General features: G+C 41.6%; 1 protein-coding gene across 4 annotated transcripts; it reads left to right on the plus strand.

Moving 5' to 3' along the window:
• The first annotated feature begins 857 nt into the window (after positions 1 to 857).
• On the plus strand, positions 858 to 14972 carry LOC106613607 (survival of motor neuron protein). Of its 4 annotated transcripts, XR_006756901.1 has the most exons (9): positions 858 to 1289; positions 1774 to 1899; positions 2079 to 2183; positions 12066 to 12272; positions 12451 to 12579; positions 12765 to 12923; positions 13941 to 13986; positions 14171 to 14285; positions 14765 to 14972. XR_006756901.1 is itself a non-coding variant. In XM_045687384.1 (8 exons), the coding sequence occupies exons 1-7, from the start codon at positions 1176 to 1178 to the stop codon at positions 13941 to 13943; spliced, it is 843 nt and encodes a 280-aa protein (XP_045543340.1). In that variant the 5' UTR covers positions 858 to 1175; the 3' UTR covers positions 13944 to 13986; positions 14171 to 14750. The 4 variants fall into 4 exon arrangements, 3 of the variants coding, with proteins under 3 accessions (XP_045543340.1, XP_045543339.1, XP_045543341.1); XM_045687384.1 differs by lacking the exon at positions 14765 to 14972 and having other exon boundaries at positions 14171 to 14750; XM_045687383.1 differs by lacking the exons at positions 13941 to 13986; positions 14171 to 14285; positions 14765 to 14972 and having other exon boundaries at positions 860 to 1289; positions 12765 to 13009.
• Positions 14973 to 18123: the final 3151 nt, after the last annotated feature.

The following is an 18123-nucleotide window of genomic DNA, read 5'->3' on the forward strand; positions in this document are numbered from 1 at the left end:
GAAAGTGAACGTTCTAAACTTTTGCCCGAGCCCCTTCCGAACGGTATCTGATTATGAGGGGGAATTGCGTGCTTTAAAAAAAAGTAATACACAGGTCTCGCGTTCTTCATCTGGGGTTCATGGCAAGACGCCCTAGGGAACTCACTGTGGTTAACCTAACATACGGTAATTAATATTGAGGGCCAACTAGAACTCTGACTTTCCGACCTTAAGATCATTGACGTCATGATTTGACCCCGTATTTTTTCGAGTTGCCAGTTGTCTTGAACGAACCATTAATGTAAGCCTAATTGTGTTTTCAAGATTACTGGGAACTTGGGAAAAAAAAAGTGGCCAAATCATGACCTTCAAGCCGGAGCTCTAGAAAGATGCCAGAGTTTCCTACTTGGAATTCCGAGTTGGATGACGGTTCAAAACACATTTTCCCAATCGGAGCACGTTTTCCCAAGTTTCCAATTGTCTTGAACACACTGAAGTCGGAAGTCGGAGATTTCTATTTGCCATATATTTTTAACTGTGCTTTTTCACAAAAGTTCTGAACCTACAGAACTATATAAATTTTACAAACACAATATATTTTACATTAGTTATCTTTGTTTTTTTGGTTTTAGTCCCACCCTTCAGCTCCACTCAACCCCTCTCATCTATCTCTTAACAACATTTTTACATTTACATTTACGTCATTTAGCAGACGCTCTTGTCCAGAGCGACTTACAAATTGCAGTAGTACTTTGCGTTTCCCATAGTCTGTTCTGGACTTGGGGACTGTGAAGAGACCTCTGGTGGCATGTCTTGCGGGGTATGCATGGGTGTCTGAGCATTTTAAACTGACAGCTCGGTGCTTTCAACATGTTAATACCTCTCACAAAGACAAGTAATGATGCAGTCAATCTCTCCTCTACTGCGAGCCAGGAGAGATTGACATGCATGTTATTGATGTTAGTTCCCCGTGTACATTTAAGGGCCAGCCCTGCTGCTCTGTTATGGGCCAACTGTAATTTGCCTATGTCCCTCTTTGTGGGGGCAATAATTTGACTGAGCAGTAGTCCAGGTACGACAAAACTAGGGCCTGTAGAACTTGTTTTGTTGATGGCGATGTCTTGAAACGAAAAACAGCACATGAATATCACCCTAATGAATCTCCTTTGTTTCAGTCATACTTCAGAGCTTAAACAATGCAAAAGAGAGTAGTGAGAAGCTTTGCGACAATCTACAGAAACTGTGAGTCAGAACTGTCTGAATCTTGTGTGCCAGGTCTGGAACCAGTTGACCCAAGGGCAAACTCCAAGGTAATAAGTCTATGGATAGAAGACGTTTTTGGGGTGTGTCGGCTTGAAGCTTTTTTTCATGATCTTTGATTTGGTCTCTGAGTCTCTAAATGTTTTGTGGTCAGAGGATGGCCCCTTCTAACTCATGACATTCACCCCTTGTGAATCGAAGATGGGAGGCACGTGTTAAAACCAAAACCAAATATCATAAATGTCTCCTTCATGTCTGGCTGCCTTTCAGATTATTTTGTGCCCAATAGAAATGAATGGTAAATAATGTATTGTGTCATTTTGGAATGACTTTTAATATAAATAAGAATAAAATATGTTTCTAAACACTTCTACATTAATGTGGATGCTACCATGATTACGGGTGATCCTGAATGAATTGTGAATAATGATGAACGAGAAAGTTAGAGGGTCAAATATCATACCCCCAAGACATGACAATGATCCAATAACGAATCCTGCATTTTCTCCTGTAATATTTGTTTCATCCTTTTAGAGCTGTAATGATGAAAAAGAGAGCAAAGAGAAGCTTGGAAACAACCCACCGAAATTGACAGACTCAAAACTCCCCAAATCTCATGTGTTGAGTAAGGAGCCGGTTGAACCAAAGGCGAACTCAAAGGTAATCAGTTAGGGTATACGGGAGACTTGAGATTTTTGGGATGTGGTCAGCAGATGGCACCTTCCAAGTCATGAGATTCATCCTTGTGAATTGATGATGGGAGGAATGTCTTAAACCCAAATAGAAGAACACTTTTCCAAAACGGAATCCTGAATAATCTCCATTGTTTCATCTTTTAGAGGGATGAAAAAGAGCGGGATGAGAAGCTTGCAGACAACCCACAGACACTGTCTGAATCGTATGTGCCAAGCAAAGGACCAGTTGACCCAAAGGCAAACTCAAAGGTAATCAATTAGGCATAGGTTGAAAATGAACACTTTTGGAATATGTAGGCATGAAGCTTTTCCACAGTGCTCTTTCTGTGATTCTTTCAATAGTGGGAGGTAGGGTCCCATTTAGAGGTCGACCGATTGGGATTTTTCAACACCGATACCGATTTATTGGTGGACCAAAAAAAGCCGATACCTATTAATCGGACAATTTTTTTTTAAATTAAATGTTATTATTATTATTTTTTAAATATATATATTTGTAATAATGACAATTACAACAGTACTGAATGAACAATGAACACTTTTAAAAAAGCTAACGTTTAAGTTCCTTGCTCAGAACATATGAAAGCTGGTGGTTCCTTTTAACACGAGTCTTCAATATTCCCAGTTAAGAAGTTTTAGGTTGTAGTTATTATAGGAATTATGACGCGTCGACTATTTCTCTCTATACCATTTGTATTTCATATACCTTTGACTATTGGATGTTCTTATAGACACTTTAGTATTGCCCGCCTAATCTCAGGAGTTGATAGGCTTGAAGTCATAAACAGCGCTGTGCAATAAGGCATTGCGAAGAGCTGCTGGCAAACGCAGTAAAGTGCTGTTTGAATGAATGCTTATGAGCCTGCTGCTGCCTACCACCGCTCAGTCAGACTGCTCTATAAAATATCAAATCATAGACTTAATTATAATAAACACAGAAATACGAGCCTTTGGTCATTAATATGGTCAAATCTGGAAACTATCATTTAGAAAACAAAACATTTATTCTTTCAGTGAATTCGGAACCGTTCCGTATTTTATCGAACGGGTGTCATCCCTAAGTCTAAATATTGCTGTTACATTGCACAACCTTCAATGTTATATCATAATTATGTAAAATTCTGGCAAATTAATTACGGTCTTTGTTAGGAAGAAATGGTGCGGCCAAAACTGCCGCATGACTCTGCTTGCACTGAACGCAAGAGAAGTGACACACTTTCCCTAGTTAATATTGCCTGCTAACAGGCATTTCTTTTAACTAAATATGCAGGTTTAAAAATATAGACTTCTGTGTATTGATTTTAAGGAAGGCATTGATGTTTATGGTTAGGTACATTTGCGCAACGATTGTGCTTTTTTTGCGAATGTCCTTTTGTTAAATCATCACCCGTTTGGTGAAGTTGAAGTAGGCTGTGATTCGATGATAATTAGCAGGCACCACTTTGATTATATGCAACGCAGGACAAGCTAGTTAACCAAGTAATATCAACCATGTGTAGTTAATTAGTGATTATGTGAAGATTGATCGTTTTTTATAAGATAAGTTTAATGCTAGCTAGCAACTTACTTGGCTCCTTGCAGCCACAAGGTCCTTTTGATGCTGCACTCGCGTAACAGGTGGTCAGCCTGCCAGTCTCCTCGTGGATTGCAACATAATCGGCATCCAAAAAGGCTGATTACCGATTGTTATGAAAACTTGAAATTGGCCCTAAGGCCCATTGCAAGTCTGTGTGGTCAGAAAATGGCTTGGTTTACCCTGCCACCCTGGTTTGGTTGGAGGGGGCGCGCTGCAAGGTGAAGTTTGACAACTACGGAAATGAGGAAGAGCTGGACCAGAGTGCCCTGCTACCTGAAGCTGCTGACCAGCCCAAGAGGGAGAAAAGGATGAGCCGTACGCAACAAGAGACTTTGGGTGTATTTTCTAGGAACCAAACTGAAGCAAACCGATGGAAACGGAACGACGCGGGGCATATGTTAAAACAAAAACAAACAGCATGAATGTCTCCTCCATGTCTTAGTGTTGCGTCTGTTCTCGCAGCGACACGGTCATTTGTGCTCATCCCTTCCCTCCTTTTTTTAAAATATATTTTTTAAGTGTTTTGAAGTTGCGATCCTCCTCAATCAACCACATTTTTTTGTGGTATTAAATCAGATAGCAAATAACAGTACTATGGCTGTTAGTTTTAATCACTTTTGTTGTTGTCGTGAAACGCACCAAACAAGCTGTCGACCTAACCCACAATAGATATAGCGATCCACAACCGTGAATATCATACACAAGATGTCCTGCGTAATCGCTGACCCTGTGATGCAAGTCTTTACTACAGTGGAATACCGCAATCAACATTCTCCCAAGAAAAGGCATCTAAACCAAGGAAGCGTGATAGTAAAGGAGGAATTCAGAATCTGATTAAAAAAACAGCCCTTTCGTCTATTTTCTATGGCAATGTACAAAGCATAAGGAATAAGACTGATGAGCTACGGGCTTGTACCCAATACCTCTGAGTACCGACGAGCCTGATCTGTCCATCTGAGACCAGGCTTACGGAACAGGATCCCGACTCCGTTGTGGAGCTGGATGGCTACACAATCGTTAGAATGGACCGAAACATCAACTCCTGTAGGAGAAAAGGTGGAGGAGTTTGTGCATTCGTCAACAGGAAATTCCATATTACAACCAAGCACCAGGTCTCTACTAAAGACGTTGAACTCCTTGCTCTTAATCTATCTTAACCTACGGCCATACTACCTGCCACGGGAAATAAATTAGGTCCGACTATTTGTTTACATATCCCCCGCTGCTGACACCCAAGTCGCTGCCACCTTGAGACATGACCTAGTATCCCAGGCTGAGACAGTTACCTGAAGCAGTAAAGCTAATCATGGGAGGCTTTAGCATGTGCAATGGGAGGCTTTAACATGTGCAGTCTATCTGAACATTTATCGTCATACCAGCAATATGTTACATGTCCTAACCAAAATGAGGTCTATCTGGACCTCTGTTATGGTAACATCCCAGGTGAGTATTGTTCCAAGGCACTACCCAATCTCAGGGGTTGGGATCATAACATGGTTCAGCTCATCCCAATCTACAAACCGTGACTGCAAGGAGAGAAGGCTGAAAAGGTGGAGATTAAAAAGCTGGACTCCTGAAGCCCTCAAGGACTGTTTTGAGTCTACTGACTGGGCAACCCTGACAGATAGCGCTGATGACCTGGAATATACATCCGTTTCTGTGAGGATCTCGTTATTCCCAAAAAGAAAGTCAGCATCTTCTCTAATAATAAACTGTGGGTAACTTGGAATTAAAAGAGCTCCTCAACAAGAAAGTGTTTTTAAATCAGATGGCAGTAAAGAGGAAAGAAAAAATATTCATAGGAGACTCAAAAGCAAAATCGAGAAGTGCAAGGCAACATACAAAGACGACAAATTAGAAAACCTTTAAGGACAAGGACAGTAGAAATGGCTGGCAAGGCTTTGTAGCCATTACAGGCTAGAAATCTAAGAGACATTGTGTGACTGTCGAAAATGACCTTGTTTTTGCAAATGATTTGAACAGTTTTTCTATTGCAGGTTTGACATGTGATTTGACATCGCAGCAGAAAGTGGCACTGGACAGTATAGACAGCATACCTGGGTGGCGCGGTCTAAGCAACTGCATCGCAGTGCTAGAGGCATCACTACAGACCCAGGATCGATCCCAGGCTGTATCACAACCGGCCGTGATCGGCAGTCCCATAGGGCAGCGCACAATTGGCCCAGCGTTGTCCAGGTTAGGGGAGGGTTTGGCTGGGGTAGGCCGTCATTGTAAATAAGAATTTGTTTTTAACTGACTTGCCTAGTTAAATAAAATAAATACCAGCTGTTGAGATACAGAGCTCAGTGAATGACGTCAAGCAATGCTTTCAACGTGTCAACCCACAGAAATCGTTTGATCCAGACGGTGTCAGCAGCAAGGAACTTCAGGCATGCGCAGACCAGCTCGCATTACCATTCCAGAAGCTGTTCCAGCTGTCACTGGACAGTGGGATAAATCCAGACTTATGTAAAAAGTCGCTGATTGTCCAAATACTTCAAAACAGCAGGCCAAAAGAAAATAACGATTTGCGCCCTGTAGCCCTGACGTCTGTAGCTATGAAATGTTTTGAAAAAATAACTAAACAAATTCTCTCTGGTCTCTCATCCCAACTACGATGAACAAAAATATAAATGCAACATTTAAAGTTTTGGTTTCATGAACTGAAATAAAAGATCCCAGAAATGTTCCATTACGCATAAAAAAAAGCTTAGTGTTGTCCACAAATTTGTTTAAATCCCTGTTAGTGATCATTTCTCCTTTGCCAAGATAATCCATCCACCTGACAGGTGTGGCATATCAAGAAGCTGATTAAACAGCATGATCATTACACAGGTGCACCTTGTGCAGGGGACAACAAAAGGCCACTTTAAAATGTGCAGTTTTGTCACACAACACAATGCCACAGATGTCTCAAGTTTTGAGGGAGCATGCAATTGGCATGCTGACTAAAGGAATGTACACCAGAGCTGTTGACAGAGAATGTAATGTTAATTTCTCTACCATAAGCCGCCTCCAACATTGTTTTAGAGAATTTGGCAGTACCTCCAACCGGCCTCACAACCACAGACCACGTGGATGGCGTTGTGTGGGCGAGCGGTTTGCTGATGCCAATGTTGGGAACAGAGTGCCCCTTGGTGGGGTTATGGTATGGGCAGGCATAAGAAACGGACAACGAACAGAATTGCATTTTATCAATGGCAATTTGAATGCAAAGAGATGCGTGACAAGATCCTGAGGCCCATTGTCATACCATTCCTCCACCGTCATCACCTCATGTTCAGCATGATAATGCAAGACACCATGTTGGAAGGATCTGTACACAATTCCTGGAAGCTGAAAATGTCCCCGTTCTTCCATGGCCTGCATACTAACCAGACATGTTACCCATTGAGCATGTTTGGGATGCTCTGGATCGACGTTCACGACAGCGTTTCCAGTTCCCGCCAATATCCAGAAACTTCGCAAAGGCATTGAAGAGGAGTGGGACAACATTCCACATGCCACAATCAACAGCCTGATCAACTCGCGAATGAGATGTGTTGCGTTGCATGAGTCAAATGGTGGTCACGCCAGACACTGACTGGTTTTCTGATCCACGCCCCTATCTTTTTTTTAAAGGTATCTGTTACCAGCTGATGCATATCTGTATTACCAGTCATGTAAAATCCATCGTTCAGGGCCTAATACATTTTTTTCAATTGACTGATTTCCTTTATATGAACTGTCCAGTAAAATCTTTGAAATGGTTGCGTTTATAATAATGCGTTACTAGTCGTGCTTCTACACCTGCATTGCTTGCTGTTTGGGGTTTTAGGCTGGGTTTCTGTACAGCACTTTGTGATATCAGCTGATGTAAGAAAGGCTATATAAATAAATTTGATTTGATGCTGAACAAGATCTGAAAATTTAGAAAAGGCAAATAGCCTAGTGAAAATTGTGTTCATTGACTTCAGTAGTGCGTTTAACACCATCCAACCCCACCTACTGGTGGATAGGCTGGTGAATTTTTGTGTCAACTCTCTACTGATCAAGTGGATTAATAATTTCCTTGTGAAGTTTAACGCCGCCATCGCTACATCTAGAACGATGAATACGGGAGCCCCACAAGGTTGCGTACTTTCACCGATACTGTACACAAACGATTGTCAAGCCTTTGACTCAGACCACACATTCTTTAAATACGAAGATGACACCGCTGTTGTGGGTTTCCTCCTCCTAGACCTAGCCTCCCTTCAAGGTTTTGAGAGAGAAACGGCAAAATTCGTCCAGTAGTGCACATATAACTTTCTTGAAATAAACAAGAGATGGAAATGGATTTCAGAAGGAACAAAACTACACTTACCGCCCCCCCCCACGAAGATCAATGGGGAATCAGTCAATAGAGTGACCACATGCAAATACCTGGGAATCGAAATAGACAAACTGAAATTCAATGACTATGCCGTTACAAAGATAACAAAAACTGTTGCAATTTCTTAATTTTTTTACGCAAATTGAACCATTTTAATGTCGACCGTCATATCCTACCAGTGCTCTATAAATCTGTCCTGCAGAGTGTGCTGTCCTTTTGGTCTGATATGCATGTTTGAAAGACCAAGTCAAGCTTCAGCGCTTGATCAAGACGGCGGGAAGGATAATTGGTAAAGATCAAGAATCAGCCACCAACCTGTACACAAAACTCATCCTCCTAAAAGTCCCCTTCACTCAACTCAGTCACAGCAGCAGCCGGACAAGGGGAAAGAGACTTCTTCAAAAGAAGATTACATTTACATTTTAGTCATTTAGCAGACGCTCTTATCCAGAGCAACTTACAGTAGTGAATGCATACATTTCATACATTTTTTTTCCCCCCCGTACTGGTCCCCCGTGGGAATCAAACCCACAACCTTGGTGTTGCAAACACCATGCTCTACCAACTGAGCCACACGGGACTAACAGATAGACATGGGGACTCTTTTATCCCAACAGCCATTAGGCTGTACAATGGAAAGTCTGTTGGTCCCTCCAGTATTCAGCATATTGCACTGTCACTGTAAATCTGTAGGCTATAGCACTTTCAATAAATTCTATTGTGTAGTTTCTGTGTGTTTATGTACTGTCTTGTTAAGCACATGACCAAATGAATTTCCCCCTTGTGGGATAAGCAAGTTGATCTGAATCTGAACCTTCATCAGAAGAACAATCATCAAATAACGACTCCTAAATTATCTCAAGTGTTTAGCCTATATTAATTTGGCAGCTTGGGCTGTGGCGGTCATTCAATTTTGTCAGCCTATTATTGTCATGCAAAAGGTTGCCGGTCTCACGGTAATGAACTGTTATTTAACATAAACATGTTTAGCATCTCCAGGCCTCCCCACGCATACAAGCCTCTGACGTACACCTTTGGAACATTTACATAAAATAAAAAAACGTCTAAATCCATTTAATATAGACCATCACAATAAATCCATAATTTCTTTTAGGCATATCTAAAGGAACATTATGATATGAAGAAAGTGTTTTTCAGAAGGACAGAATATGAGTTGGCCTACTGTATGTTATCTGGCTATGCGCTATCCTATCGGCTGTAGGCTTGTTCATTTAGCAGACAATATATGCTTAAGTCCCATGACATATCATATATGATTTTATATAGTAAGAATATATTTGAACTTAGCTGAGTTAAATAGAATATGTTTCTCATTCCGGAGCGTGGGCACATATGAAGTAGCTATGTTGAGCGTAAATGTGATCATCTGAAACCGGTCCTGTGTGCTAGATTTAGAGTTATTTGGCAACTTCAGTTGTGAACGATACAAACCTTTTAGAACGTCTTAGAATCAAAACCTATATGGGCTGAATGATGTGACTATAGGCCATTGATGATTTGAGAAGGCCGCAAAGAAAGTTCCTTGTCACAAGCTGCACACTCTGTTCTCTCATCAAGTGATCATATTATCACCCATCAGACTATTCTCAATTTAATCTTGTCTTTACTAATATGTGAAATTAGTTTAGATTTAGAATGGCCCATTTATCAAATAGGCAGGGGGGGAAAAAGACATGTCATCCTTACGGCACTCAAATAGCTGCTTTCTGGCCAGTTTGTTTTTCAATCATGCCTGGTAGGCTACTCTGGTTATTTCACTCCACACATCAACAACCACTGTTTGAGGAGCATGCAGCATCGTGCTGCGCGACAGGTGATATTCCAAACTCACTATAATTGTAGGGTAATTCTGTAAGCCTGCCTGCACAATCAATTAACTTACAGCATCGCCTAGGCCTACATGTTCTTACCCAGACTCATGGATAGGAAGTTTGGAGTTTAGCATAACGTAACCAGTCCATCCAGTATGCATAATAATACAGTCCATACTCAAAGGCGATTTTATTTATTTTATTTATTTATTTATTTATTTTTGTGTAGGCTAGACCAAATATGTACCAAAGGCATCTTAAATCTGTTTTTGTTTTTCTGGTGTGTGTAATATGCAGTAGGCTATGTATTGTATAACAGCACCATTTAAACAAAAAAATACATTTCTCGGGCTTGGGCTCATATATAGGCCTATGTGCAGGCATAAGCTCCAATATACGTATATACCGTAAATTCCGGACTATAAGCCGCAACTTTTTTCTCACACTTTGAACCTCGCGGCTTAAACAATGACGCGGCTAATATATGGATTTTTCCCGCTTAAAATTTTTTTTCTCCCAAAAAACACATTCTGTGATGTGCTCAGTTTTTTGCCGTGCTCAGTTTTTTTGGCGGCATGAAGCTTTCATTAGACCAATGAAATTGCCGAACGGGTTAAGGTCAAACAACTTTTTTGTTTACTGTTTAGATTAAATCGAGCGCTCTCAAACTTATTACGGTAGTCATTTTGTCACCCTCATCATGGCAAAGACACGGAGAAATGCATATGATGCAGCTTTCAAGTTGAAGGCGATTGATCTGGCTGTTGGAAAAGGAAATAGAGCTGCTGCACGGGAGCTTGGTCTTAATGAGTCGGATAAGACGTTGGAAACAGCAGCGTGAGGAATTGAATCAGTGCAAAAAGACAACTAAAGCTTACTGCTAATTTTTTATTTTTTGTTACAAGCCGTGCTTCGTTAAAGCTAATTTAGTTTTGTTACAAGCCGTGTTTCATTAAAGCCTGTGTACAGTTCATTTGTTTCAATGTACCGGTAGGCACCTGCGGCTTATAGACATGTGCGGCTTATTTATGTTCAAAATATATATATTTTTTTTATTCAGTGGGTGCGGCTTATATTCAGGTGCGCTTAATCGTCCGGAAATTACGGTAGGTGTTTGAATTAATCATCACCTTAGGAAGCGCTGTCTATTTGTAGTTAAGCTAGGCTTTCAAACAACATCCACAACAACCATGTTGCTCTTCTTTCACTAATTACAGCGGGGTGAGTTTTAAAAGCACAATACTGTTTTGATGAGAAATGTTTGATTTCTGATTCTATTTGCATTGATGTCAGAGTGGTTAGAGGGACAATAGAGCCCTGAGTACCAGGCCATTTAGCAACCTAATGGTTGTTAGTGAGTTAGGTACTACCAACGCATGTCCAGAGTGCATAAGAGAAGATTACTGGGACTCAATGGTCACATGGAATTTTACTGGGTGTGGAGAGTAATACGGTTACCTTAACGGCCTTAGCAGAGACATGTGTTTTTCGGTCAGAGGGACAATTTACAACGTATATTTGTAGCAAGTAGAATTTGATGCATGTCTTTGGGTTTTTCAATGGTAAATGCAGATGAGCAACCCCATGCTTCAGCCTAAAGCCACTATGCTGCATCAGTTGAGCTAAAGGTTATAATGGGTTTTGAAGGGAAAATTATATTTCAGATGGTGTTAATTTGAATTTATTTTGGAGTAGAATGTCCGTTTAAAAAGTCACTTGAAGTGACCTTCTCTGTCCCCCCCCAACAAAAAAAAATCCAGGGGGGGCGGGTAGACCCCTGCCCCACGCTCCCTTTGCCAACGCTACTGAATAAAATCCTAGGAGAAACACTGAACTCCTTTTGTATTTCTTTCATCCTTTAGAGATGTAATGATGAAAAAGATGGCGAAAGAGAAGCTTGGAGACAACCCACCAAAACGGAGAGAATCAGAACTCCCCGAATCTCAACAAACTTTTGCTTAGGGCCCTGAAAGGCTAGAGCCGGCTCTGACTGCATGTGTGGGTATGGATGTGGGTACGCAGACCTGCGAGCCACTGCGTTCAGATTTTTTGTGGTCCCCACTCCCATCAAAGTTGGCCATCCCTGAGTTGGGCTATACAGAAGACTGAGATTGTGGCATGTGGTCAGCGGATGGCCCCTTCCAAATCATGAGAGTTAACCAAAACCAAAAAGCATGAATTCTGACTTTTTATGTCTTCATCAGGAGAACACTTTGTTCTTGTAGCAAAACGTGCTACGGTGTAAAAACGTTTTGCAACGGTGTGTGACTAATAAAGAAACCCATGGTAAAAGATTCATGATAGCACTGTTAACTTGACTTCTTTTCGGTTCCTTTTCTCAAGCTTGCTTTTATCACTATGTGTACCAGGTGTGGAGGCTGGGCTACCGGTGTCGTGCGGTGTACTCCGAGGATGGCCTGGTCTACCCAGCGGTGCTGGTGTGGTTGAGAGGCGAACGCTGCTGGGTGAAGTTTGAAGGCTACGGGAATGAGGAAGAGCTGGAGCTGAGCACCCTGCTATCTCCAGATGAACTGGGAGGCCACAGAGGAAGAGTTGATGCCAAAGTGCAACAAGGGGTAACACTTCACTTGAACATTCATTTTTGGCCTTGTATGACAGATGGAATAAGTGTTACTTGTAGGGTCATCATTTTATAGTATCAAAGTTTAAATTACCACAAACATGTCAGTCAATCCAGTATATGGATAAAGCAGTGCGTGGGTCTGCCCAATAAGGCAATTCTCTTGTCCCTAGGCTGTTGATGGGTTCAGGTCCACTAGTAACAACATCGCTGATTGGAAGAGGAAGGAAAGAGATTGGAGGACACCTCAACAAGAGGGACGAGAGGAGCTGTCCTTACCTCAGCCACCTAAGTTTGCTCCAGTGAGTCTGGGTGCTGTTCCCTCTGTTTCAGGACATCTGGAATGCATTGTTGACCAATGGTCATGCTTTCTTGAGGTCTGATGTTTACTGATAAGGAAGTTTGCATTCAATTATTTCAGCCTTGTCACTATGGCATGTGACTTCTAATATTTGTTGTACGTTTTGTGTGTGTGTGTGAGATTTAGGGAAAAGACTATGGCAAAAGCAGCTATGACTTTGGCAAGGAGCATGGGGATAAGAAGAAGCCAAGTGGCCAGCGAGATGTACCATGTGGCCGAAGAGAGGAACCAAACAATCACCCCTTTTCCTTCTTTCCTCTAGTGCCACCGCCCAAGGACTCTTTGGTGAGGCTGTTTGCTGTGTGTGTTCCTTACCTACATGTCTATCTTTAACCTGTGTGAGACTGTTGTTTTTATTTCTTATCTATTGGTCACCTAATACCTATATATATATATATATATATATATATATATATATATATATATTTTTTTTTTTTTACATAACAATTGCACTGTTTGTTAGAGCCTGTAAGTAAGCATTTCACTGTAACGTCTACACCTGTTTGTATTCGGCGCACGTGACAAATAAACTTTGATTTGATTGGCTACCTCCAGCCGGTACATCCAACAAGAATAATGTTATTCAATGTCTGTGGTATTATGTCGTGGGTGTGCAATAAATTGAGTTATAAATAAGAGATACTCAGTTTGTATTTAATTTAAGGTGCCTTCGAAAGTATTCAGACCCCTTGACTTTTGCTACATTTTGTTAGGTTACAGCCTTATTCTAAATAGTTTTTTCCCCCTCATCAATCTACACACAGTACCCCATAATGACAAAGCAAAAACAGGTTTTCAGAAATGTTTGCTAATTTATATATTTTTTTAACCAACTTAAATATCACATTTACATAAGTATTCAGACCCTTTACTCAGTACTTTGTTGAAGCACCTTTTGGCAGCGATTACAGTCTTGATTCTTCTTGGGCATGAAGCTACAAGCTTGGCACACCTGTATTTGGGGAGTTTCTCCCATTCTTCTCTGCAGATCCTCTCAAACTCTGTCAGGTTGGATGGGGAGTGTTGCTGCACTGCTCTTTTCAGGTCTCTCCAGTTATGTTCGATCGGGTTCAAGTCCAGGCTCTTGCTGGGCCACTCAAGGACATTCAGAGACTTGTCCCGAAGCCACTCCTGCGTTGTCTTGGCTGTGTGCTTAGTGTCGCTGTCCTGTTGGAAGGTGAATGTTCGCCCCCAGTCTGAGGTCCTGAGCGCTCTGGAGCAGGTTATCATTAAGGATCTTTCTGTACTTTGCTCTGTTCATCTTTGCCAGAAGATGGAACTAAACTTGTTTCTTCTCTACAGTAAGCAGACATTGTCCTAGGATTAGAAGTTTGGTTGGGTTCCCATGGTAAGAGGATTGGGTTTAGGATTTACTTTATTGTAATATAATTGTATTGTAGAAACATGTTAAATGCCTGAGCATTGAAATGTTTATCTTTTGAGTGACCATTATTCTGTGTCTGATAATTTCAAGCAGGCCACAGTGTACTAGAGCAAAAATAAATATGTTCTCTGTGTCTCTGTACCCACAGTGTGATGCGGGTCAGCAATGTGCTGTTGGCAAAGGTGCAAGAATTGGGAAGTTGTGCGAGTGTTCACGGGGAACGAGGGAATCGAGGATGACGGCTACCATCTGATCAATCATCCGTATGGGGACAAATTGTGTTTTCTCAAATGTTGCTCTTTTAGATATGTAAATGTTTAAGAATTGAATTTTTTTTTGAAGACTTCTCTTTAATAAAAAAATGAAACGTCTTTACTACCTACATCTCTGCATTGAACATGTTGGGCGATATGACTCTAGAGAGCGCAACAGAGCTGAAATTTCAAGAGGCAACAGATTTCCATGCGTGAAAAGGAAACGACCACCTGTTTTTATTAAGAATAATAATAAATACAAATATTACAGCATTGTATTATCTATAATCATTAGGCTACCATAATAATCAAAATATGCCTTAATTGATATGAGATTTTAGACTAAATTTATATTAGATTGAAAATAAAGTCTATTTGTCCAGAGAATATAGATTTGTATCAGATTGAAAATGTATGTCAGCAATGTGTGACGACCCTCCCACTCTGTCTGCTGTATTCTTTCTCTTTGCTCTTGTTTTCCTTATTAGGATGCCGGTGGGCGGAGCCGGGAGGGTCGTCAGCGACATGGGACACACCTGGGCCCGGGTGTGTCCCAGGATAAATACAGCACTTCCCCCATTCATGGAGGAGACTTTCCATGCAGACACCTTTATAGGTTTTGTTGTGGTGTTTTTGTGGCCTTTTGTTTGCTTTGGCACCTTTCAACACCCCGCATCACACTACGGATTACTGATTACACACACCATTGTTAATTGTATTTAGTTTACTTTAATAAATATATTTTGTTATTCCTTGTCTCCCTTTTGTTACGAACTTCGAGCCGCTTCGTGACAAATGACAAAGCAGTTATGATTTAATTATATACAGTGCCTTAAAGTATTCACACCCCTTGATTTTCCACATTTCATTGTGGGATTAAAATTGATTTGTCATTTTTTTGTCAACGAGCTTCACAAAATACTCTGTTAAAGTAGAAGAAAAATTATATAAAAAAAGAAAAGTCCTCTCACTGTCAACTGTTTATTTTCAGCAAACTTAACATGTGTAAATATTTGTATGAACATAAGATTCAACAACTGAGACATAAACTGAACAAGTTCCACAGACATGTGACTAACAGAAATGGAATAATGTGTCCCTGAACAACGGCGGGGTCCAAATCAAAAGTAACTGTCAGTATCTGGTGTAGCCTTATGGACTGCACCAGATTTGCCAGTTCTTGCTGTGAGATGTTACCCCGCTCTTCCACCCAGGCACCTGCAAGTTCCCGGACATTTCTGGGGGGAATGGCCCTAGCCCTCAACCTCCAACCCAGCAGGTCCCAGACGTGCTCAATGGGGATTGAGATCCGGGCTCTTCGCTGGCCATGGCAGAACACTGACATTCCTGTCTTGCAGGAAATCACGCACAGAATGAGCAGTATGCCTGGTGGCATTGTCATGTCAGGATGAGCCTGCAGGAAGGGTACCACATGAGGGAGGAGGATGTCTTCCCTGTAACGCACAGCGTTGAGATTGCCTGCTATGACAAGCTCAGTCCGACGATGCTGTGACACACCGCCCCAGACCATGACGGACCCTCCACCTCCAAATAAATCCCGCTCCAGAGTACAGCCCTCGGTTTAACGCTCATTCCTTCGACGATAAACACAAATCTGACCATCACCCCTGGTGAGACAAAACCGCAACTCGTCAGTGAAGAGCACTTTTTGCCAGTCCTGTCTGGTCCAGCGATGGTGGGTTTGTGCCCATAAGCGACGTTGTTGCCTGTGATGTCTGCTGAGGACCTGCCTTACAACAGGCCTACAAGCCCTCAGTCCAGCCTCCATCAGCCTATCGCGGACAGTCTGAGCACTGATGGAGGGATTGTGCGTTCCTGATGTAACTCAAGCAGTTGTTGTTGCCATCCTGTACCTGTCCCGCAGGTGTGATGTTCAGATGTACCGATCCTGTGCAGGTGTTACACGTGTTCTGCCACTGCGAGGATGATCAGCTGTCCGTCCTGTCTCCCTGTAGCACTGTCTTAGGTGTCTCACAGTATGAATATTGCAATTTATTGCCCTGGCCACATCTGCAGTCCTCAAGCCTCCTTGCAGCATGCCTAAGGCGCAGATGAGCAGGGACCCTGGGCAGCTTTCTTTTGGTGTTTTTCAGAGTCAGCAGAAAGGCCTCTTTAGTGTCTTAAGTTTTCATAACTGTGACCTTAATTGCCTACTGTCTGTAAACTCTTAGTGTCTTAACGACCGTTCCACAGGTGCATGTTCATTAATTGTTCATGATTCATTGAACAAGCAATGGAAACAGTGTTTTAAACCCTTTACAATGAAGATCTGTGAAGTTATTTGGATTTTTATGAATTATCTTTGAATACAGGGTCCTGAAAAAGGGACGTTTCTTTTTTTTGCTGAGTTTATAACTAGATTAGATTAGATTCAACTTGGTCATTGAACAAGTACAAGTACAGCACAACGAAATACAGTTAGCATCTAACCGGAAGTGCAAATAAAAGAGTTCAAAAAATGTACAAGTGAAACAATTAAGTACAATGTATGTTATTAAGTGGGATGTATAAATGTGCAATGAAGGCAAATGGCAAGTACAAATGACAAGTCTAAATGTGCAATGGAGGCAAATTTAAAGTGCAAAGAGGCATGCAACTGAAATACAGGGATAGCAGGAATGAGGTTACCGAGGTAGACATGTACATGTAGAACTGAATAATGTCCTTAATCAGACTTTGCAAAGCAGTGTCAGAGTCAAATTAAATCAAATCAAATTTTATTATACAACAAGTGTAGACTTTACCGTGAAATGCTTACTTACAAGCCGTTAACCATCAGTGCAGTTCAAGAAGAAAATATTTACCAAGTAGACTAAAATAAAAAGTAACACAATAAGAATAACAATAACGAGGCTATATACAGGGGGCACCGGTACCGAGTCAGTGTGTGGGGGTACAGGCTAGTTGAGAAAATCTGTATATGTATGTGGGGGCGAAGTGACTATGCATAGATAACAAACAAACAGCGAGTGTACAAAAGGGAGAGGGGGATCAATGTAAATTGTACGGTGGCGATTTTATTAATTGTTCAGCAGTCTTATGGTTGGGTCCCTGATGGTGCCGCGCGCCCTACGCAGACACCGCTTGCGCTGGAGGTCTACGATGACAGGGAGCTGGGCACCAGTGATAACCAGTGGTTTTCACCACCCTTTGCAGGACCTTCCGGTCGGCCACAGAGCATCCGCCAAACCACACTGTGGCGCAGTTAGTCAGAATGCTCTCGACCATGCAGCAGTAAAATTTCACCAGGATCTTGGGAGACAGGCAGGCCTTCTTCAGCCTCCTCAAAAAGTACAGGCGCTGCTGCGCCTTTTTGACCAGGGTTGAGGTGTTGAGGGTCCAGAAGAGGTCCTCTGAGATGTAGACACCCAGGAATTTGAAGCTGGGCACACGCTCCACCTCAGTGTCATCAATGAGAACTGGGGCGTGGCTGCAGCTTTTAGACTTCCTGTTATCCACAATGAGCTAAAAATACATAATGATTGATTACATAAGTATTCAACCCCCTGAGTCAATACATGTTAGAATCATCTTTGGCAGCAATTATGGCTGAGTATTTCTGGGCAAGTCTCTAAGAGCTTTGCACAACTGAATTGTACAATATTTGCTGATTATTCGTTTCAAAATTCTTCAAGCTTTGTCGAATTGGTTGTTGATCATTGCTAGACAACCATTTTCAAGTCTTGCCATATATTTTGAATCAGATTTAAGTCAAAACTGTAACTCGGCAGAGGAACATTCACTGTCTTCTTGGTAAGCAACTTCAGTGTAGATTTGGCCATGTGTTTTAGGTTATTGTCCTGCTGAAAGGTGAATTCATATCCCA

Source organism: Salmo salar, chromosome ssa10, assembly GCF_905237065.1.
Source record: "Salmo salar chromosome ssa10, Ssal_v3.1, whole genome shotgun sequence".
NCBI classification, from domain to species: Eukaryota; Metazoa; Chordata; class Actinopteri; order Salmoniformes; family Salmonidae; genus Salmo; species Salmo salar.